We start from the raw sequence: 21988 nt of genomic DNA on the forward strand, positions 1-21988 counted from the left end.
GCTGAAGTTTTACTTAGATAGGATATACACAGATCTCATATCTATCTCTCTATATCATATCTATTTTTCTATCTATCTGAGATAGATGGGATTTACATAGATAGATATGACTAGAGTGATAGATATGAGATGGATAGATAGATAGATAGATAGATAGATAGATAGATAGATGGATGGATATGGGATAGATAGATATGGTGTTATTGGTCAGCAGCTTGTGATGAGGTGACAGGAGGCAGGTCCCGCCCCTCCATCTTGCTGATTATAGTTTTTTTGAGAGCTGGAAACCATGGTTGCTAAAGGCCAAAAAAGTTACTAAGTGAGGACCGAGAGGCAAAATACTTTGAGGAATGATTCCCAGGAGCACCTGTAGCAAATTTATGTATTTTAGTTTTTATGCTCAGAATAACGGTTACAATTTAAGTAAATAGAACAGAGCTGCAATACCACACATTACATATAGGCAGGGGTGGTGCTAGATTTTAAATAAAACAATCATCCGTTACTGATCTTGGACAACCCCTTTAAATTCCCATTTCACTGGTACACAGGCTTTTCCTTAAAGGTAATCTGTCATCAGTATTTGACTGTACCTGATGACAGGTTCCAATAGCCTTTTCTGTCAAAAGTTCAATACTGCTTTTATAATCAATCTTCCATATACCAAAATCATCCTTTGTCATCTTCCCTCTCTCTCATGCCTGTGGGAAATTTGCAGCAGTTAGCTCATGTAACCATGAAGGCAGTGGCGTAACTAGGAGAGGTAGGGCCCCAAAGCAGATTTCTGCATGGTGCCCCCCTCTCTTTTAAAAATATTCATGCATACACACACGTTTATGCAATTACACACATTTATACACTTAAATACACACACATAACATTCTACACTCACTTTTATGTACTCGTCCACACATACATACGTATACACTCATATGCACACATTTATGTACTCATATATACATTTATACACTAATATATACAGTTTATATGCATCAAAGTTTCATACATACTATTTATATACATACATATAGCATACATACACTCACCGGCCACTTTATTAGGTATACCCGTCCAACTGCTCGTTAACACTTAATTTCTAATCAGCCAATCACATGGCGGCAACTCAGTGCATTTAGGCATGTAGACATGGTCAAGACAATCTCCTGCAGTTCAAACCGAGCATCAGTATGGGGAAGAAAGGTGATTTGAGGCCTTTGAACGTGGCATGGTTGTTGGTGCCAGAAGGGCTGGTCTGAGTATTTCAGAAACTGCTAATCTACTGGGATTTTCACGCACAACCATCTCTAGGGTTTACAGAGAATGGTCCAAAAAAGAAAAACATCCAGTGAGCGGCAGTTCTGTGGGCAAAATGCCTTGTTGATGCCAGAGGTCAGAGGAGAATGGGCAGACTGGTTCTAGCTGATAGAAAGGCAACAGTGACTCAAATCGCCAGAAGAGCATCTCTGAACGCACAGTACGTCGAACTTTGAGGCAGATGGGCTACAGCAGCAGAAGACCACACCGGGTGCCACTCCTTTCAGCTAAGAACAGGAAGCTGAGGCTACAATTTGCACAAGCTCATCGAAATTGGACAGTAGAAGATTGGAAAAACGTTGCCTGGTCTGATGAGTCTCGATTTCTGCTGCGACATTCGGATGGTAGGGTCAGAATTTGGCGTCAACAACATGAAAGCATGGATCCATCCTGCCTTGTATCAACGGTTCAGGCTGGTGGTGGTGGTGTCATGGTGTGGGGAATATTTTCTTGGCACTCTTTGGGCCCCTTGGTACCAATTGAGCATTGTTGCAACGCCACAGCCTACCTGAGTATTATTGCTATCCCATGTCCATCCCTTTATGACCACAATGTACCCAACATCTGATGGCTACTTTCAGCAGGATAATGCGCCATGTCATAAAGCTGGAATCATCTCAGACTGGTTTCTTGAACATGACAATGAGTTCACTGTACTCAAATGGCCTCCACAGTCACCAGATCTCAATCCAATAGAGCATCTTTGGGATGTGGTGGAACGGGAGATTCGCATCATGGATGTGCATCCGACAAATCTGCGGCAACTGTTGATGCCATCATGTCAATATGGACCAAAATCTCTGAGGAATGCTTCCAGCACCTTGTTGAATCTATGCCACGAAGAATTGAGGCAGTTCTGAAGGGGGTCCAACCCGTTACTAGCATGGTGTACCTAATAAAGTGGCCGGTGAGTGTATATAGGGACTTACTTACATTTCTTGTAGACCGGCTGCTGTGCAGTGGGAGGCTGGTTCTTCGGGAAGCTGCGGAAATAGTAGGCCGGCTGCATGATTATGGTAAGCCAGCCGGTCGACTGAGCACGGATGGAGTGGGCTGGCCGCGGAGCCGTGGAAGAAGCGGCCGTGTAGAGACAGTGTCGGGCGGATGGACTAGGCCAAAAGAAGTGGGCGGGCTGAGTGCCAAAAAATGAAGAGGCCAAGCCACACCTGCAGATGAGGTGGGCGGACGATGACAGAGGGATGGCACATGGGTCCGTATTACTGTACAAGGGCGGTCCCATCTTGGCTTTTCATCCCGGGCCCCCGATACGGCTGCTACGGCTATTGTTACGCCACTGCATGACTGAGGGAGGATGACTCGCTAACGCAGGGATTCGTTGCATTTATTTATGGTTTTGGAACATGGAAGATTGATTATTAAAGCAATGCTGTACTCATGATAGAAAAGATTTTAACACAGAAGTCAAGGTCAGGAGCTCTGAATGACTCCTCCTTTGTGATTGACAACACACATTGGACTTCAAGAGATCCAGTTAGTGATGTCTCTGGATGCAGGACCATCAATTACAGTGAAGGGGCTTTCTGCGGAAGAAAGACTTCAGTGATAAAATCTCTGCCTCCTTGACTTTATACAACAATCTCACTTCAAAGATTTTCTGGATGATGTCACCACCTTAGGTCATAAAAGAAACATGATCTGAAAGGTGTTTAGCTGCTTGGCAACATACTGGTAGTGGTTTTTTAGGTCAATTTTTGCTGACAGGTTCCCGATAAAGATTCAGAGCCTGAAATGCATTATGAATTTTGTTTACAGTAGTGAGCACAACAGACAGCAGATTAAATGGTGGCAGATGATTCTACTGAACTACCTTTTGAAGTTGGTTATTATTTTATAGGTTATCTTGGTTCTAACATGCATATACATTTTCATAAAGCAGCCATTAGTAAATATAGAAGTGACCTACCTTCCAGGGAGTGATGGCACTATGATGTGGCATCAAGCTACCCATATAACGCTCCTAAAACAAACAGAGCCTATAAGCATGGGGTAAAATCTGACAATAGCACAGAAAAATATGATCTTTCTTACCAGAGGAAGAATAAAGCTCTGAGTCAAATGAAACAGGTGTTTTCGTAGCATTAAGCTGAGAGCAGAAGAAGGGAGTTTCTTTTGAAGACCCTAAAGAGGAAAAGTTCAGCATTTCTATGTTGTATTGTATATTTTATACTGCATTGTATATGCATGTTTTAAAAAAATCACGTTTCTATCAAACTTATGGTACGAGCTGAAATGGGATCTTTTTCATAAATCTAATTCGCCCCCATAACATCCATATGTGGCGATAAGGGCATATGAGCAAGGGTAACCCTTCAAGAAGCTGGCACTAAGAAAAGTCACATTTGTGTTCTGAAAAAGTATCAAGTGAAATCTGTCGGAACAAGAGACTTTTGAGGTTGGGAATTTACACAAAGAAATACAGCTTTCCAGTCCAAGGATATCAATGTAGTATTGAATAAAAAAAATCTCTGGTACTGAGAAAAACATCACGTCCTTTGTAAAACTATGTCATTTATAGAACTATAAATGATATATTAGGGTATATTAACTATGTATCATTATTATGACAGAATTGGCAATTTTGGAGCCTATTTCTTTACATTTCTATACCCCTATATTTCAGAAGTTACCTTTAATAACTGTTTAATGAGGGTCTTGTCTTTGTGAAGAAATGGCTTGTAAGATGTGTACATCCCTACAAAGAATAAAGAGAAAAGACATATTTTATTTGCCTAAAACAGTGATGGCAAACCTTTTAGCAACCTAAAACCCCTCTCATTTATCGCGAGGTGCCAACCAAAAATTAAAGCAGTGACTTATTGCTCTTTGTTCTTCAACAACTTTCAATCATATTAGCTTCCTGAGGACAGCAACACAATAGAAAAATGGAAAATTTGCATCATTTTAGCTGCTTGGAGCTTCAGGAAGATTCTTTGAGTCTTGACTGTTGTGCTGGGGCGATGGCCCGGGTGCCTACAGAAAGGCCTCTGAGTGCCGCCTTTAGCACCAGTGCCATAGGTTCGCCACCACTGGCCTAAAATATATATAAAAAAATCTCCTAACATACTGATGATGATGGAATATTTTGATTTTTACTGCACTTTGGTCCAGGACATGACATAACTTATTTATTGATAGTATTAGACTATGTCACTAATCTGAAGTACTCCATCTTACCCATTTTTGTGTCCAGTGTTTTCAGCTTTGTTATTTTCTTTAACTTTACTTGTTTCGGCAAATCACCTGCAAATGACAAGAAATAACATTTTATTTATGTAAATCAATAGTGAAAGAGAATATAAGAAATTGTAATATATCAAAGACAAATGCCTCTTTTTCCCTATATAAGGCTGTATTAAATTACATGTGTCTATAGTAACATGTCTACACAGACATCAGGGTCTAGATGCTAAAGCAGGGAGACTAATCCTTACAATACAGTATTGTGTTTGTGCTTATTTAAAGGATTGTGCTGTTTTAGCCAATAAACTGTACTGTTTATACAATTTCCATTATACTTTCTTTTATAAATTCCTTGTGGTTTTCAAGATTTTCGCTTACTGTCACTGCTTACTTCCAATACATAAAAGTCAATTTGTGGTCCCATCGTATACACACATCACATGACCATGGACTGATTCTCATCCGCTTCAAGTAAACAATGGTTTTCTGTTTTACCTTTTCATTATTATACAAACAATAACATTTATTTGCTGGAACTGGACAACCCCTTTATGTGTTTTTTTACGGACAATATTTCCATTGAGTGTACTACTTTGCCATGCATGTGGACCACAGACCACCATAAAAGTCAATGGGGGGACATGTATCTTATTTTTTTCTCGCTTCTTTTTGCAGGTTTTTTAATTTTTCTGGACTGTTTAGGTGCTTTTTTTCTTGGCTCGTTGGTGTGTCTATTGCACTGTAGATGTATCTTTCCAAGACAGATGTTTTCTTTGTCCTGCAACTTTTTGTAGAGCAAATTAGATACTTTTTAGGTGGAAAGCTAAGTATAGCTGAACCCGTGCTTAGTTTCATATATGTACCTAAAAAATAAAAATTCCTGCAAATCAGAGACAAAGCAAAAAAAAAAAACAGACATGTATCATATCAACAAATTTAGAAAGATACATAGCACTGCGAAAGTATCCTGACTCCAGCTAACTTTAAAAAAGTCAGTGAAGAACACAAATAATACATGTCCCCAATGGGTCTGTAAAAAGAAAACTGGAAAGCACAGGATGTAGAGCGCCTACAATAATTAGACCCTCTACTGTCCCTCTACTACCCTCTACTGGGTGGTCCTGGACTAGAGCAGACAGCAAGGCACCATCTATCTGTCAATTGAGTGCTGAAAATTGATACTGAATGCTAAAGAAATAATTCCAGCAATGCAAGAATCTGTGGAACAAAGATTACTAAAGGATTTAAAGAGTTAGGGTTGGCGAAGGAGGTAAAATGTCCTTTTTACAGCATTATACTCAGGAATATATCCACAACAGTTTAATTAAGGTGTGTACAACTTATATTTTACCTCCAAGAATGCTCACTACCACATCAGCAGCTCCTTTTTCTTACCAGACACTCGAGGTTCGCCTACACGAAGAATATGAGGCCAGTGCTGTAAAGTCTTGATGAAGAAAGGGTTGGTTACTCCAAGTAACAAGCTAGGGCTAGAGAGTGAACACATATTTGATGAATCATTTCTTATTTGCTCTTTATTGCTGTTCTACAACTTATCTTTCCTTTATAATATACAAGATAATTAACTCCTGGAACAAGCCAAAAGAGAAATTGCTGCCTTTCTTAGCCTTTTACTGCAAGGCCCAAAAACATAGTCATTTGCAGGAGGGCTTACTTAGGCCTACAGATGCCCAGCCCACATCTACAGTTTACCTATTTGCCATTAAACTACTTCATATAGAAGGTCATTAATGTCTGGTCATTAAAAATATTTTCCCATAAAAGAAAATGTTTCCCTAACAGGGGACCCCTTAGCTACCCAACTTCTGGCAGCAGCTTGTCCTGTGAACCATAGCATTCTAAGGAGCACCACTGACTTAAATTAGGCTTCGAGTTGGAACTCTCCCATTTAAAGCCCCTTTACGTCTCTATCAGGCCTGTCCAAGGTGCTTTGAGTAGAAGAAATATTTACTTACGGGGCTTGTGTTTTTGTTGTATATTCTTTGAATTCGCTGTCATGAATAGTGAAATATGGGCGGAAATCAGAGCAAAACTTTAAAGGCGAAATGCATCTGTAAATGCAAAAATATAGAGAAAAACATCTTTTAGGGCAGTTATGGTGAAACTTTTAGAGACTGAGTGCCCAAATGAGCTCCTTGGGCTCCCTCGGACTGCAGGAGGGGCCTTGAGTCCTCTCAGGCGAACTCTGTGCTATGGTGACAGCCTGGGTGCCTATTTCGGGGGCTCTGAGTGCCACCTCTCACATTCGTGCCATTGGTTCTCCACCACTGTCTTAGAGTAAAAAATGCAAAAATACATCTTGCATACCAATATAGGAATACTTCAGCATGTGGTTAGATGACTGGCAGAAGGCTTAAGTACTGTAGTCCAATTTATGTCCATTGCTTGTTAAATCCAATTCAACCAACATGAATGAACAAAAAAAATGAAAAAATTTTCCAATTATAAGACCTTGTGAATGTAGCTGTACCATAGGAGCTACTACAAGGCAAGTATTCAGAATTCAGGATAACCACATTGTAAGTAACATAGAAAAAAAGAAATCATTACCCAGTCAATGCTAGCACAAGTTCAGAAGAAATGGTGGGTGAAGGTGCCATAATAACCAGTGGCTCTCCTAGCAAAACCAGTTCCCACAGCAACTGGAGGTTCATCAGAACAGACTGCAGGGACCTAGGTACATACAGAAAATGACAGCTGTTGCATACAACGTATATGCAATGTGACAAGCCTTCATGTGCACAGATACCGAAGAATGTTTGAAAATGATAATTCTTTCACATCAAATAGTTACATATTTTACCTGAAGAGATCCAACTCATGGATGCTGGAGATATGGCATGGGGGGTCAAGTCGGTCCTGCGTATTATGCAGAGATATGATCACAACACTTATACAATGTATATGAGGTCATACATTACATTGCTATTATTGCCGTTTTAATAATGTGAAAAAACATATTTGTTGCATGTTTATGCAGAATACAAGATGTGTGTTTATGCAGAATACAAGATGTTCTATCTCCATAAGAGAAATATGTGAAAATAACTAAAATAAGTGCTTTAAAAAGGGGTCCTGTTGTGTGAAAATGCTGTTACCATATGTAGAACACTTTCATTTTGTTGCCCTGATGAACTCACCCTATAAGAGATATGATACTAAATACCAATTACAAGCATCAAAATACTATTATTGTAGAGACAAAATCCACAATTGGTTGTCAGTATCACATATGAACTAAACATATGTGCTTGTAGGTGAAGTGTACGACACCATAGATGCAAATAAGCATTTTGATGAAACTGGGCAAGCGGTGGTGCACTAGAACTGTGCCTAGGTTGCATCAAAAAGCTCATTTGCATGTAATTAAAACTGTAGATTTCTATACTTTAGACTACACGCACACAATGGCCCAGATTTATCAATAGTGAGTGCAGTTTAACTCACGAATGTGCAGGGTGCACAAGATTATTGAATACTTGTGCACAGTCTTCAATAATTTGGCGCAGTAGGCACTGCTCGGAAAGTGTGCAACATCTTTTTTTAGGTGCACCTTTAAATGGGTGTTCCCATTTCAGCAATCCAGCTTTCCCAAGTTCCTGAATGTTATAATTGTGTTTTCAGCAAAACAACTCAGCTCAGGGATTAAACAAGATATGTTTCTACATCAGTGTAGCTACAGCATTCTCAAGGTATGTTTGGTTCATAGTACACGAAATCAAATGGTAGATTTCCTTTAAGAAGAAACCTAAGGAACCTATCTTGTTTGTAACTCGTGGATTGCCTGTACTTCAATTGTTATCACTATGCTCCATAATCTAGAATTTATTGGAAAGCTTTGTGCGACTTTCAATAATAACCAATACATGTACATCTTTGGGCAACATGCAATTGAGACCATTTGTCACATGTATCGAAAAAAAATGGACATAAATATATATATATATTTTAATATTAGCTTAGAAAATAGAAATGCAACTTCCATAGCAAATGTTAAATGCACCTTGGGGTGATCAGTTGCAACATTAGTTTCGATGACATCAGTCTGGCTGGGGATTTTGACCTAGAAGAAAATGAAACTAAAATAAAAATATGACTCTAAGTTTCATGGCAATTACAAAGAAAAGTAGATACAAACTAAGGCACCCTTGCACAAAGATGGTTTTTGCTGCTGTGTGCTACCCGTACCATACTTTTAATATGGGTAGCACACGGCCACATTCACTTCAGTGGACAATATGGTCATCTGTAGCCCTTATTGCCCACCATACCGTGTCAGAGCCAAGCTGCCACACTGTCAAAGATAGGTCATGTCCTATGTTTTGCTGCATTTACGGCATGGCCACACAGCCTCCTATGGAGAGGAGAGGGGTAAGGAGCACTCACCCTCCTCCCTGAGTGAGCACACAGCCATCTACAAGGGATTTAAGGCTGGGTACAACGTCCAGCTGGCCCTTACATGCTGATTGCATGTATCATGTTTGTCCTGATCTGTATGTGACTGGTCACAAGATGTCCCAACAATTTGCTTAATAAAATAAAAATCCAAACAGTCAGAGAAGCCATAAAACATTCTAACATAAAAGTAGGAGAAACATTTTGGTTTATAGGTAGCTAATTGGGATACTACCTGCAGGACAAGTCCCATAATAGGCAGTGACAGCAAATGTCCTGGTTCAGGAAATGGCCATCGATCAATCTGATTACAAACTAGAGTAAAGAAAAAAAAAAATTGTTTTTGTCACTATGCTAAAAAACAAAGCAAAATGTTAAATTGTCACCACTGTGACTGGCCAAAACACATCAGTGCGTATGTATGTATTTTTAAGATGAACAGATAAAGAAGTGTTTTACAGAACCTTAATAGTGTGTGACAGTGCCACAGTGATAGAGGCATCTGGTTTTACTACTTTAGGCTACATGCATACATTGGGTACTGTTATACTAGATGCAAGCAAGAGTCCAGTCGTCCATTGTTTGCATCCTATATGTCAATGATGGGTATGCATTTCACATCTGCCAATATCAATTTTAAAACACCGTCTGGGCCCGCAGTAGGATACTTGCACAGCTTTAAGTCCTTCTCACGTTGGACAAAAAAAGGAAAGACCTTTGTATGCATTAAAGAAATCCAGAGACCCAGGGTGCGTTCACACGTTGCGTTTGTTAACGCATTATAAAGCAAACCAATTGTATTGTGTATGTAAACATCACATTAACATCACAATTATACAAGCGCATGTAAACACAGTTGTTAGTGCAAGATAAATGTGTTGTTAAAGCAATGTAATGTAAACGCCGCAATGTGTGGACGTGTCCTAAAATAGTACAAGGTATATACACACGTGTATATATGCCCTTGAAAGAAAGTTCTCAAATTATATTACCCACGTGATGTTTACACAATAAAAATAAATCGTTTTATTGCTGTTTTAGCTCCTATTACTCTGTGGTGATCAGTGTAAAATTCCAGAGTGTGGGCAGGGACTCTCTAACCAGACACATTATGATCGCTGTGTGCTGACAATGTCCTTAGATTATCAGGGTACAGGTTTATCTACACTTCCATTTAGCTTCTGAACATTCTACTAGTATCTGACACATAGAAAAAGAGAGATCAGAGATTATGAGATCCATGAGATGGATATCACATACAATGACACTCTGCTAACTCAGCTATAACACAGACACAGTCAACTCTGCTTTATATCCTTCCCCTCCTATAAAGATCTTATCTGTAGCTTGTAGAGAAAGTCCGTGCACAATGCTGATTTTCGGCAGGAAGTGTCTATGTGTGAGCTCATCTTGTAATGGAGGGGGAGGGGCAGAGAGCACACTGGAACAGACAGGAGAAGCAATTCATAGGAAGAATCTGTCCTGCCTGGCAATAAAACTCTGAAGATTTACGGTTGGTTCCCGGGGCAACTGAAATTGTATACACCAAGACTGATAGAGACAGATTGGAATTATATCTGTGAAATCCTGTATTTTCGTTAATAACAGTAAATTAGAGAATGTGTTATTTTGTTAACCTGAGTACATTTAAGAATCTTGTGTTTGTGGGAATACCCCTTTAACACTAGATCACCATGTGAATGCAATCAATATTATTTAAGCTCCAAAATAATGTATGCATACAGAAAAAAGTCAAATAAAGTGCTTTGTTAAGTACATCCTTACCAGCTTCAAGACATGGTTCCAATTTGTTAAAATATTCAGGTGCTATAAGTTGCAGGAGTGTGTGAAACAAGTTGGTATACGGTAAACTGGACAGAAGAACTAGAGACTGAAAAAAAAAACAGATTAATTCCTTAGGCAAGTAAATATTGGATGTGGGGAGCTCATTACAACAAGACGGTTACAGGCAAAACATACCTAAAGCAATATGGGGTAATTGAAAGAATGAATACACATACAAATGTCAAATTTTGCATTGCTTTATGTATTTCACACACTTTTTTTTAAATCTGCTGAGGTTTTTGATGCATGTGAATATATATCTTATGTATCTTATATTATAAGTCTTGACTTTTATGTTTAATCCGTTTTATGCCCCCTATTTATCCACAGATAAATAGTTTTGGGGGCTCTGTCTTCATTAAAAATCACCAGGAAACAGGAAACTCTAGTGGCTTTCTTAATGGACTATTTTACTGTTCTCAGTCTGGATTTGGTCCAGAAGTTGATTTAGAGCATGTCAGTGAGAATTGCAGAGGTCCTGAAGAAGAAGGGTCAACACTGCAAATATTGACTTGCTGCATTAAAGGAAACCTACCACTTGAAGTGGCAGGTTTCAGAAGAAAACTCCGAGCACCAGCTCAGGCTGAGCTGGTACCGGAGCTTATTTTTGTTAGTGTTTTAAACCACGGTATCGCGGTTTAAAACACTTTTTAAACTGTATAGCCGGCGCAGGCAGGTAAGCGCTCGGCGCTTACCATGCGCGCGGCTACATAGGAAGTGAAGGAGAGCCGCGCGCATGGTAAGCGCCGAGCGCGTACCTCCCTGTGCCGGCTATACAGTTTAAAAAGTGTTTTAAACCGCGATACCGCGGTTTAAAACACTAACAAAAGTAAGCTCCGGCACTCAGCCTGAGCTGGTGCTCGGAGTTTTCTTCTGAAACCTGCCACTTCAAGTGGTAGGTTTCCTTTAACTCATTCTGTCAATAAAAGCTTTTGATACTCATAAAATGATTGCACTTGTATTTCTGTATGTGATAAAAACATCTGACAAACACACATAAAAACCAGAAGGCAACAGATCATGTGAAAATATAATATTTGTGTCATTCTCAAAACTTTTGGCCATGACTGTATGTGTGTATATGCTTTAATATGTGTCTATACGGTACTATATGTATTTGTGTATATTCTGTATGTATATGTGGTGTGTGTATGTATACTGCATGTATGTTTATGCTGCCTGTGTGCTTATGGTGTGTATAGGCCGAGCTTATACTAGAGTCTATAAAAAAACAAACATATGTACTCACCTTTCCAATGCCCCCCGCAGGTCCTCTTCTGTCTTCAGCTCTGGCTCCGTCTTCGGGTCCCCGCACGGGCCTGTTGCACACACCATGACGTCAGCCACTTGCCAACATCATATTGTGTGCGCCACCATCGGCGCACACTATGAAAGCAGGTGACATCATGGTGTATGCAACAGCACCACACGGGGAGCCAGAGCTGAAGACAGAAGAGGACCTGTGGGGGTGTTGGAAAGGTGAGTACAGAGTTTTTTGTATTGCAAGGGGCTGCTGGCTATATACCAGGGGGCAGGCATTGGCTATATACTGGGGGGACAAGCACAAGCTATATACTGGGGGGGCAGGCACTGGCTATATACTGGGGAGGAGCTGCTAGCTATACACAAGGGGGCTACTGGCTATATACTAGGGGGCTGTTGACTAGGGGACAGGGGGATGGTTATATACTAGGGGGATGCTGGCTATATACTGAGGGACATGGACTGCTGGCTATATACTAGGGGGCAGGCGCTGGCTATAAACTTGGCGTCAGGGGCTGGCTATATACTAGGTGACAGCTGGCTAGCTGTATACTGGGCGGGGGCTGTGACCAATGCATTTCCCACCATAGGCGTATACTCAAGTGAATAGGTTTTCCCAGTTGTTTGTAGTAAAATTACACTTTTACCCTTTTAGCTTATACTCGGGTCGGCTTATACCTATATGTAAATATGAGTGTATAAATGTGTGAGAATGTAGCTCACATTTGTGAGCATACAAATATGCATATTTATTTAAAGGGGGAAGGGGGCCCCATTCAGAAGTCTGCTAAGGGGCCTGGCGTCTCCTAGTTACACCCATGATCTGGGGCCATGCACAGGGGAAGCGGGTGAAGGTAATTATTATTATTATTATTATTAAGTAATTCATTATTTTGTTATACAGATATATTAATTAGTAAAGGTATATATATTTATTATGGGGGCTTTTTGTGCCCAGGGGCCACCACCACCTTTAATCCGGCCCTGACTAGTACCCTGGCAAACCAGACCCAGAATACATACAAGGCTGGTAATGTCTTTGTACAGTTAAAATGACTCCTCACCTTCTGAAAATATCCTCTTTTCACGGAACTGTCTCTTACTTGTCGGAAATAAACATACCCAAAGTAATGAGCAGTATCTCTCTGTAAGGATGGAAAAAAACAGCATATGGATGGATCATACTACTGGTCTATGTTCAGTATATAAAAACGTTACTGTACAATATCATATTCCTTTATATGGTATCAACATATTCCACAGAACTTATTTATATCCTTACTTATAACCTGAGTGAAGTTGGCCCCCCCCACCTTGTTCAAATCAAACAAAATTGGTGTCAAACGTTTGTGCTATGTTTGTGCTGGTTTGTGCAGCAGAAATTTCTGTTTGTGCCGCCATCGTTTTCGAGATTTTAATGAAAGTTTCCAGAGGTCATCAGAGGTCAACCAGCCCCCCCACATTGCCCAAATCAAACAAAACTGGTGCCGAACAATTCAGCTACGTTTGTGCTGGTTTGTGCTGCACAAATTTTTGTTTGTGCTGCTTTTGTTTTGAATATATGAACAAAAAATTAAAGTTCAAAAGTTCAAGCAGCCCCCCCACATTAACCGAATCAAACAAAACTGGTGTCAAACATTAATGCTACGTTTGTGCTGGTTTGTGCAGCAAAAAATTTTGTTTGTGCCGCTATAATTTTTAAGGTATGTTCAGGTGTTTCAGGTGTTTAGGATGTACTGGTAAAAAACAAACCTAGTGACACTTGCCTGATTTGATCACCAGGGGGAGCTAGCAAACACATTGTACTTTGGAAGAAATGAACTCTGATGACCTCTGCAAAAAAGTATGAATATATTAAAAATGATAGCGGCACAAACGAAATTTTTGGCCATCCAGAACATGCATGAAGACCAGGTCAATGCACTCATGTGAACATAGTTTTACGTCTAAACATCATCTACCTCAAAATATATCCCAATAATTTGCCTAAAGGCGTTTTTGACATCAGTATGCTGTGTTTTTTTCCCGCAGATAGCATACTGACCTATTGATTTATATGGGTCTGTTCACATGACTGTGAGAAAAAAATTGTAACATGCTAAATTTTTTTCTCACATGCAGACGTATACCGCCATAAAAGTTAATGGATCCGCAAAACTTTTTTTTTCTCAAATTCTGCTAGGCAACCAACAGGCCGGGGCAAAAAATACATTAGAACACCATCTGATTTTTTTTTTTTTTCGGATGTGAAAAAAACGGGTGTCTTACGGATGTAAAAAAGAAACAGATGCGGATACAATGCGAACTGAACACAGATATCACACGTGCGCTTTTTTTTTTCCAAACACGCAAATGGGCATGCCTGAGTAAGCTCTAAATGCTTCCTGGCTAGGTACATTCAATGCTTGAGCTTACCTGCAGATTAACAGGCGCTTCCCGATTATACTTCTCTGCATCATGAAGTGAATTTTTATGTCCTGCTGAGCGGCGCATGCGAAATGTGAACTGTGTGTCACCCAGACAACCTGCAGTGACATCATAGATAGTAAATGTAGCACTTTAAAAAGTTAGAATTATTAAGTAAATTTTTATCTGATTCTGTATGGATCTTAAAACATCATCTATAGTTCTGTTTACATCAGGCACTATAATCACTGGACACTATATAATGTATAATACAACACTCTAAGCAAAATACAACTGATTTCAACGTTTTACCAGATATTTAGCATTAAACCTCAGAAATGGGAACATATAGGAACACATTAAAGGACATCTACCCCCAGGATAAAAGACTGTAAGCAAATGAGCCTGAGAGCCTCCAGGCTACATGTGGTGTACTCCTGACCAATTAGGGAAGGTGCCCCTGGACTGATGAATGCTGTTTTTAGGTTAGTCTCTGCACTATAGGGTTAAATTGGCACTTTATTGAGCTGGGTGTTGCTAGAGTGTTTTCTCCTCCCCTCTGCTTCCTGTTTCCTGGTTTTATAAGGGGCTGTCAGCTACTCCTCTTCCTCTTTGATCTGCGGCACCAAAGCAGTCCCACCCTCCCTCCCTACAAGTTGCAGTTTTATGTTGTACTGTTAATATTTTCCATGTTTTATAGCCCTGAAGTCACAGATGGCGGAAAGAAATGGAGAGAGGATGGATGTGCTGCTCATCTGGCCGACTTGTCATCTGGGAGTCCAGAGGCATAGTGCAGTACGAGCCGTTTTTCTTACAGAGATTTACCTAAAAATGTGTATGATGAGATTTCCAGGTTTTATAAAGAAGTGAGAAATGGAGAGATAATGGAATACCGCTTTGCTCGTCTGGCCGACTTGTCATCTGGGAGTCCGGATGGGCATAGTGCAGTACGAGCCGTTTTTCTTATGGAGATTTACCTAAAAATGTATATGCTGTTGAGATTACCGCTTTTATAAGTAAGTGAGAAATGGAGAAATAATGGTGTCATCTGGGAGTCCAGATGTGCATTTGAGCCATGTGTTGCACTGTGGAGATTTACTTTGGAAGGTATAGATTTCCGGGTTTCATAACGAAGTCACAACTGGCGGAGAGAAATGGAGAAATAATGGAATGCTGCTTTGCTCGTCTGGTCGACTTGTCATCTGGGAGTCCGGATGGCCATAGTGCAGTCGAGCCGTTTTCTTCGCTATGGAGATTTACATTAAAATGTGTATAATGCTGAAATTTGAGTTTTATAACTATTTATATTAAGATATGTGATAGTAAAGCTGTGACCGGTTTCCACCACCCAACATGAGCCTCAGTGTCAATTATTTCAGGAAAATGGTGTTTTATGTGGGTTATTCAAGAAAGTGCCCCGGGAGTATAAGGAGAAGGTGGTTATGCATTTCGCCAGTCTTAACATGTATGAAGGCTGGAGCCCCTCTGGCTCATTTGCATGGAGTCCTTAATCCTGGTGGTGGATGCCCTTTAATAAAGGATAAGACTTCACCAGGCTTGTGTGTAGTCTGTAAATATGTTAAAACTTTATATCTGCAAAAAGCTATATACAAGAGTATTCACACAGGCTCCTTGGGGGAGATTCCCATTCGTCAGCCTCCGTGTTCCGTCGTATGATAGAAGCCCCATCCCTCTGGTATCGCCAGATACATCAAGAGGCTAAGGCCTCACGATTATTTTATGGCTTTTGCACCAGTTTCTGACACAAAAGTCCTGATGAATGTCAGCCCTTATCTTTTATTTTAGACAATCAGATACGCAGAATAGGATCATGTAGTTTATACTTGGAAAGTATAGGGTTAAAGGGAAGGCATCCATTATTTTTCACCTGTTAGGGTATTGCACAATAATAAATACGTTGTATATCTAATGAAAAATGATGGAAAAGTAATGAAAGCTATATATTTCTACTTAAATATAATCAGTCAGCAGTTTTGACCAGGCAAAGCTGAAGACAGTGTTAGGTATTATAATCATACCTTTGTGTTGTGTTACTAGCAGCAGAAATTACATTCATATTCCACAATTAAAGCTGGATTTGGATCACTCAGGGATCTCTTTATTTGTAGTTCTGCACAGCCCCTCCCCTCTGCTATTAGTCACTGCTGTAGCAGGCTTCTGTTTGAATACTACAGCAGTTAGACAGGGAGGAGGGGCTTTGCAAGTCACGAAAGGCAGCTACGGATCAAGGTCAGGTCAACCTGAGGTTGGCACCAGATGTAGAAAGCAGCTGGAGTCATGTCAGCAGGGGGACTAGTCTCTGAGTGTATATACACTGGAGATCAAAGTCATATATCAATGAGTTTCAACACTGCAGCTGGAATTGCTCGCCAGTTCAGCACTGAACAAGGTGAGGGTCTGTCTTGTCATACATTGTCTTAACGTTTAAAAGGCAATCACAGTCAGCTCCATAGAAATTAACAGGGCAGCCCATGCATGTGCGAGCGGCTGCTTCGGTCATCTAGGGTAGCTGACGTTGGTACATTGCACCTCCAATCTTGTGATCAGCAAGTTCGTCCATATCCTGTGGGAAAAACCCTTTAAGAGCATTTAGACTGAAAGCCCATACAACAGTGACCAAATCTCTCAATAGGAGAAAGAATTTAAAGGAGGAGAAAAGTGGCCCGCAGTTCATTTTAACAAATGCAAGTTTCATTTATTTAGATCTCATGGGAAACATTATGTTCGTTGAACAAACTGGAGAAAACCTGAACCCAAAGTTTTGTAAAGAAGTCAGTGAAAGCTGGTGGAAGAAGTGTCATGGTTTGGGGAATGATTTTTGCAGTAGAAGTTGAACCTCTAAGCTACATGGCAAAATGAATGCAAATGTGTATCAGAACCTTCTTCAACAACCCGTGGTTCCTTCCTTGCCTTCTGCACTCAGTCAGCCAGCAATTTCTATGCAGGAAAATGTCCCCTGTCACACAGCAAAATGGGTAAAGCTGTTCCATAAAACAGAAAACATTGAAATGGACAGCCCAGAGTCCTGATCTAAACGTAACCTCTAGAAAATCCTTGGTTTCAAGTTTTCACAACAGTCACAGAACTGTGGAAGAGACTGGAAGAAGAGTGGAGCAAAATGACACCAGAGCAGTGTGATGTGAGTGTGAGAGACTAGTGATATCCTGTGGTCACAGATGTGCTGAAGTCATTCACATCAAAGGCAAGTTCTACTGAAGATGGTGACTGTTGTAATCTTCAGAAAATGTCATTATAATATTTATCTGTACCACAGTTGTTGCTGTTCTCTAATTATGATCATCACATTTTTTGCAAAATAAAGGTTTTATATTGGTATACTGTACTTTGGGAATTTTGTAAAACAATGTACTTGTGGCATAGTGTACCACTTAAAAAAAAAACATCAATTGTTGATCAATGGATCAATCTTTATTTTTGAAAAAAAAAACAAGTGATCATATATTGTTGTAATTTTGATCTCTATTGTATATATAGATATCAAAATAATGAAATAGAGCCATAGCAAATAGACCCCTACCAACCATATTCAAGGTCTCAGCTTTTACACACGACATGTAATGTTATCAAAATAAATACTAATACACTAAAGCCTCTTCCACGCTAGCGTTTTTCACGTGCGTGTTCTGCGCGTGCTTTTGAAGCGCAGAACTTGCATTGTACTCTGCCCATTGTTTTCAATGGGCTTGTCCTTATTTTCACGCACGTACATGTGTTTTTTTTTTTCACGCGCGTCAAAATTGCAGCATGCTCTACTTTTGCGTATCACCCACGTTTTTCACGCCCCATTCAAGTCTATGGAGAAAACGCATTACACTCGCGAGCATTGCAAGTGTAATGTGTTTTAAATGGATGGGTTGCTAGGTGATATGAAAAAAAGTCAGGAAGTACCAATTTAAGAATCATGTGATTTAAAAACCGCAAAAACACAAATGACTCCAAGGAACAAAGGACCAAAAACGCAGCAAAAAAGTCTGTTTTTTACGCATTGCACCCTGACGTGATCTGCAACGCAAGTGTGGAAGAGGCCTAATTGTTTATAAAATCAATTTTTGATGAATTCAATGTTTTATTTTAGTGTGGATTTTTTGAGACAAAGTTGACTTTTCATCTAAAAAGAGATCAGCCTACCTGAATACGAGTCTGGGAAGGACAGATAGCAGATGCTGGTTTTCTAAAACACACACAACAGTATTTAGTATAACATGCCATGCAAACCATGAGTTCATACACTGATGAGAAAAAGAAAATACACCCTATATGAATTCTATTGTTTTACATACATGCATAAGATTTCATATAAAAATATTTATAAGGTCCTTTCATAATGCAGAATCAGTGTGTGAAAATAAAGTATTTGCTTACTGTTTCCTTTGGGATTCTGTTCACACAAAGTGTGTTTTGAAACGCATCAGGAAAAATGCAACATCAAATGCATATTTGTTTTGTCCAAATTGCATGCCTCTGGTAAATAACAAGGCAAAAGGTATGTTGCTACCTACTGGTGATGAGAAGTCCAGCTCTTGTTAGTGAGCTGGATCATTAGGCTCTAAAATATATATAAATATATATGAATATATAAAAGGGAGTCTAATAGGAATTCATTTGGGGGTAGCAATGTGTAAGTGGGATAGTGCTGCATAAACTATAATCAATACATAATTTGTGGAGGGCTGTTAAAGCTAAAAATCGGGGTGCATTGTCATATTTGAATAACCTCAGGTTATAACCTGGGGGATTTTTTGAGAATCGCCCTGTACAAATTCCCTAGAACCTGGCCTGGTCATGGTATCCCATAGTGGGGTCTGTTTCCTGTTCTCAGCCTGTAGGGATCTGGCCTGTAGTATAAGACTCCATGGAGTGACTGGGGGGATGTGCAGTAACATCACCAGCACTGATGGCCATTACATGTGACATCTTTCTCCATGCACTTGTGACTTGTGGCTGTTATGGAGGAGCTGGTATGGCAGAGGGAAGGCAGGCTGCACACTTTACCTCTTTTTCTGTGATGTGGATGTTGTGAGGATACACCAGCTGGAAATAAGAGAGAAGTCATGTTACCAGGTGAGTAGGTAGCAGATGCCTCCAGGTGCTCTATGCTGGCCAGGCTTGCTGGTACATGTAGTCCCCCCAGCTTCCTCCATCTTATGTGCCGGTGTCTAGGCCTCTCCTGCCTCCTATATCACTGCCCGGGGATTACCTCCATTGCCTGGCCGATCTCCAAATCGAAGGTCACCACGCACACGCCGTCCAGCCATGCCGAGAAGCATTCCCAGGGCAGGCGGCTTCCCCTCGGGCTCCCGGCCTCCTCCATGATTTCTGGCTGCGTCCTCTCTCCAGCCCACTCAGCGCCGAGCATCCTCCTGTGTTACCATAGCGAGACCCACCCTGGTCCTGCCAGCTTCGCTTCTGTGTGTGCTGAAGGACTATGGCGGCTAGGGGGCGCCCTACTACCTACTATCACATCACACCTATGACCCGGGTGTATCGCCACCGCATTATACAGGGTGACATCATTACATAATATACATGAGCTCTAGAATTAGTGTCTAGCACCTGCTATACAAGCAAATCCTGTTATATATTCATTTCACCACAATCTAGCCCGCATGGGTTATATCATATTCTTCATAATTATGCTGAGAAAATAGTGCATTGCCATATTAGACAGAATTCACAATGGAGGCTATGGATGTTCACATGTCACTCCAGCTATAATTCCTTTATTTATATAGCACACACAGATTACACAGCGCTGCACAGAGCTTAACAAATTGGTCCTTTTCCCCAATGGGGCTCAAAATCTAATCAACCTACCAGTATGTTTTGTCGTGTGGGAGGAAACCGGAGGACCTGGAGGCAGTGGCGTAACTAGAGTCCTCTGCCCCCCCCATAACAACATTGAACACCATCCACCAGTAGCCATAATCAATGTCCCACATCACCAGTAGTCATAATTAATGTCCCCTCATCCACCAGTAGCCATAATTAATGTCCCACATCACCAGTAGCCATAATTAATGTCCCCCAACCCTCCAGTAGCCATAATTAATGTCCCCCAACCCTCCAGTAGCCATAATTAATGTCCCTCCATCCATCAGTAGCCATAATTAATGTCCCCCCCTCACCAGTAAACGGAAACAGGGCCCCATATATTTAAGCAAAATAAAAACTACAATTCTCACCTTATTCCGCTCCTCTTTGCGATTTCTCTCATCTGGAGATCCCGGGTAGGCGACGGCAGATGACGCGTCTGCCAGGTCAAGCGCCGGGTTGTAGACCTCAGCAGACCCAGCGCAGGCAGACATTAAGCCTGCATCGGCCTAGGTGATGGATGCGGTGTGAGGGTATGGCGGGTGGGGTGGGTGGGGACGTTGGGCGGAGCAGGGGCACGTTCTCATTGTAAATTGTGACAGCTCCGGGCTCCCTGGATCCAGTGCATGGACCAGATGCAGAACAGTCCATGCACTGTAACAGGAAGGCCTGCTGCTGTCACAATTTAAAACATCTGCCCGCTGTGCTGTGCTGCGCTGCGCCAAGTTATCAGCCTCTGACTGACAATGGGCCTGGTCAGACAATGGACCCCCTGCAACCGCAATCGTTACACCCCTGTCTGAAGGAAACCCACGCAAACACGGAGAGAACATACAAACGCTTTGCAAATGTTGACCCTGGGACTTGAACCCAGGTCCCCAGCACTTCAAGACTGTAATGCTAACCACTAAGCCACAATCACTATTACTGTCACATAAGCAAATATCAGCAATTAATCATTCACACAGTAAAAGCATTTATAAACCTCTACCAGACAACTCAATTTTTCTTGTTTGCGTTTCCATTTTTTGCTCCCCTCATTTAAAAATTCATAACTTTTTTTAATTTTTCTGTTTTCAGAGCTGTATGAGGGCTGGTTTTCATTGTAACAGACACTAAGGGCGTTTTTGGGCCGTTTTTACTGTGTGTGTTTTCAGATCGTTAAAAACGCATGCGTTAAAAAACGCATCGGTTTTTTTGAAAACGCATGCGTTTTTGGAAACGCATGCGTTTTTGTCCGTTTTTCATTGCGCAATTTCAGAAAAACTGACAAAAACGCATGCGTTTTTAACGATCTGAAAACGCACTTAGTAAAAACGGCCCAAAAACGCCATGTGCCGTTTTTCGGCCGTTTTTAGTTAGTGCGTTTTCAGATAGTTAAAAACGCATGCGTTTTTGACAGGTTTGAGCAATTATCTTAATTCAAACTGGTCAAAAACGCATGCGTTTTCGAAAAACGCATGCGTTTTTCAAAAACGCATGCGTTTTTAACGATCTGAAAACGCACTAACTAAAAACGGCCCAAAAACGGCCTAAAAACGCCATGTGTGTCTTCAACCTAATACAGGAGACCCACAGAGCAGACACTAATAAAGGAGACCCTCAGGGCACGTTCACACGTTGCCTTTGGTTGCGTTTTCATTGCGTTTTAAAACGCATTACAACATGAGGTGAGGTGATTTGCCTAATT

At 40.7% G+C, this 21988-nt stretch overlaps 1 protein-coding gene across 1 annotated transcript in view; it reads right to left on the reverse strand.

Moving 5' to 3' along the window:
• Nucleotides 1–19922, reverse strand: part of DENND6B (DENN domain containing 6B) — a 30823-nt gene extending 10901 nt beyond the window's left edge. The window contains exons 1-16 of the mRNA XM_072147586.1: nt 19685–19922; nt 19480–19518; nt 18616–18658; nt 14455–14564; nt 13104–13184; nt 10717–10822; nt 9167–9246; nt 8540–8599; nt 7340–7395; nt 7087–7209; nt 6492–6587; nt 5911–6005; nt 4510–4575; nt 3963–4027; nt 3364–3453; nt 3239–3292 (exon numbers count right to left, since the gene is read on the reverse strand). Of these exons, the coding sequence (XP_072003687.1) occupies nt 3239–3292; nt 3364–3453; nt 3963–4027; nt 4510–4575; nt 5911–6005; nt 6492–6587; nt 7087–7209; nt 7340–7395; nt 8540–8599; nt 9167–9246; nt 10717–10822; nt 13104–13184; nt 14455–14564; nt 18616–18658; nt 19480–19518; nt 19685–19843 (1323 nt within the window). The 5' untranslated portion in view covers nt 19844–19922. The remainder of the gene's footprint in view (nt 1–3238; nt 3293–3363; nt 3454–3962; nt 4028–4509; nt 4576–5910; nt 6006–6491; nt 6588–7086; nt 7210–7339; nt 7396–8539; nt 8600–9166; nt 9247–10716; nt 10823–13103; nt 13185–14454; nt 14565–18615; nt 18659–19479; nt 19519–19684) is intronic.
• Nucleotides 19923–21988: the final 2066 nt, after the last annotated feature.

The sequence above is a fragment of the Engystomops pustulosus genome, chromosome 4 (genome assembly GCF_040894005.1).
Source record: "Engystomops pustulosus chromosome 4, aEngPut4.maternal, whole genome shotgun sequence".
Classification (NCBI taxonomy): Eukaryota; Metazoa; Chordata; class Amphibia; order Anura; family Leptodactylidae; genus Engystomops; species Engystomops pustulosus.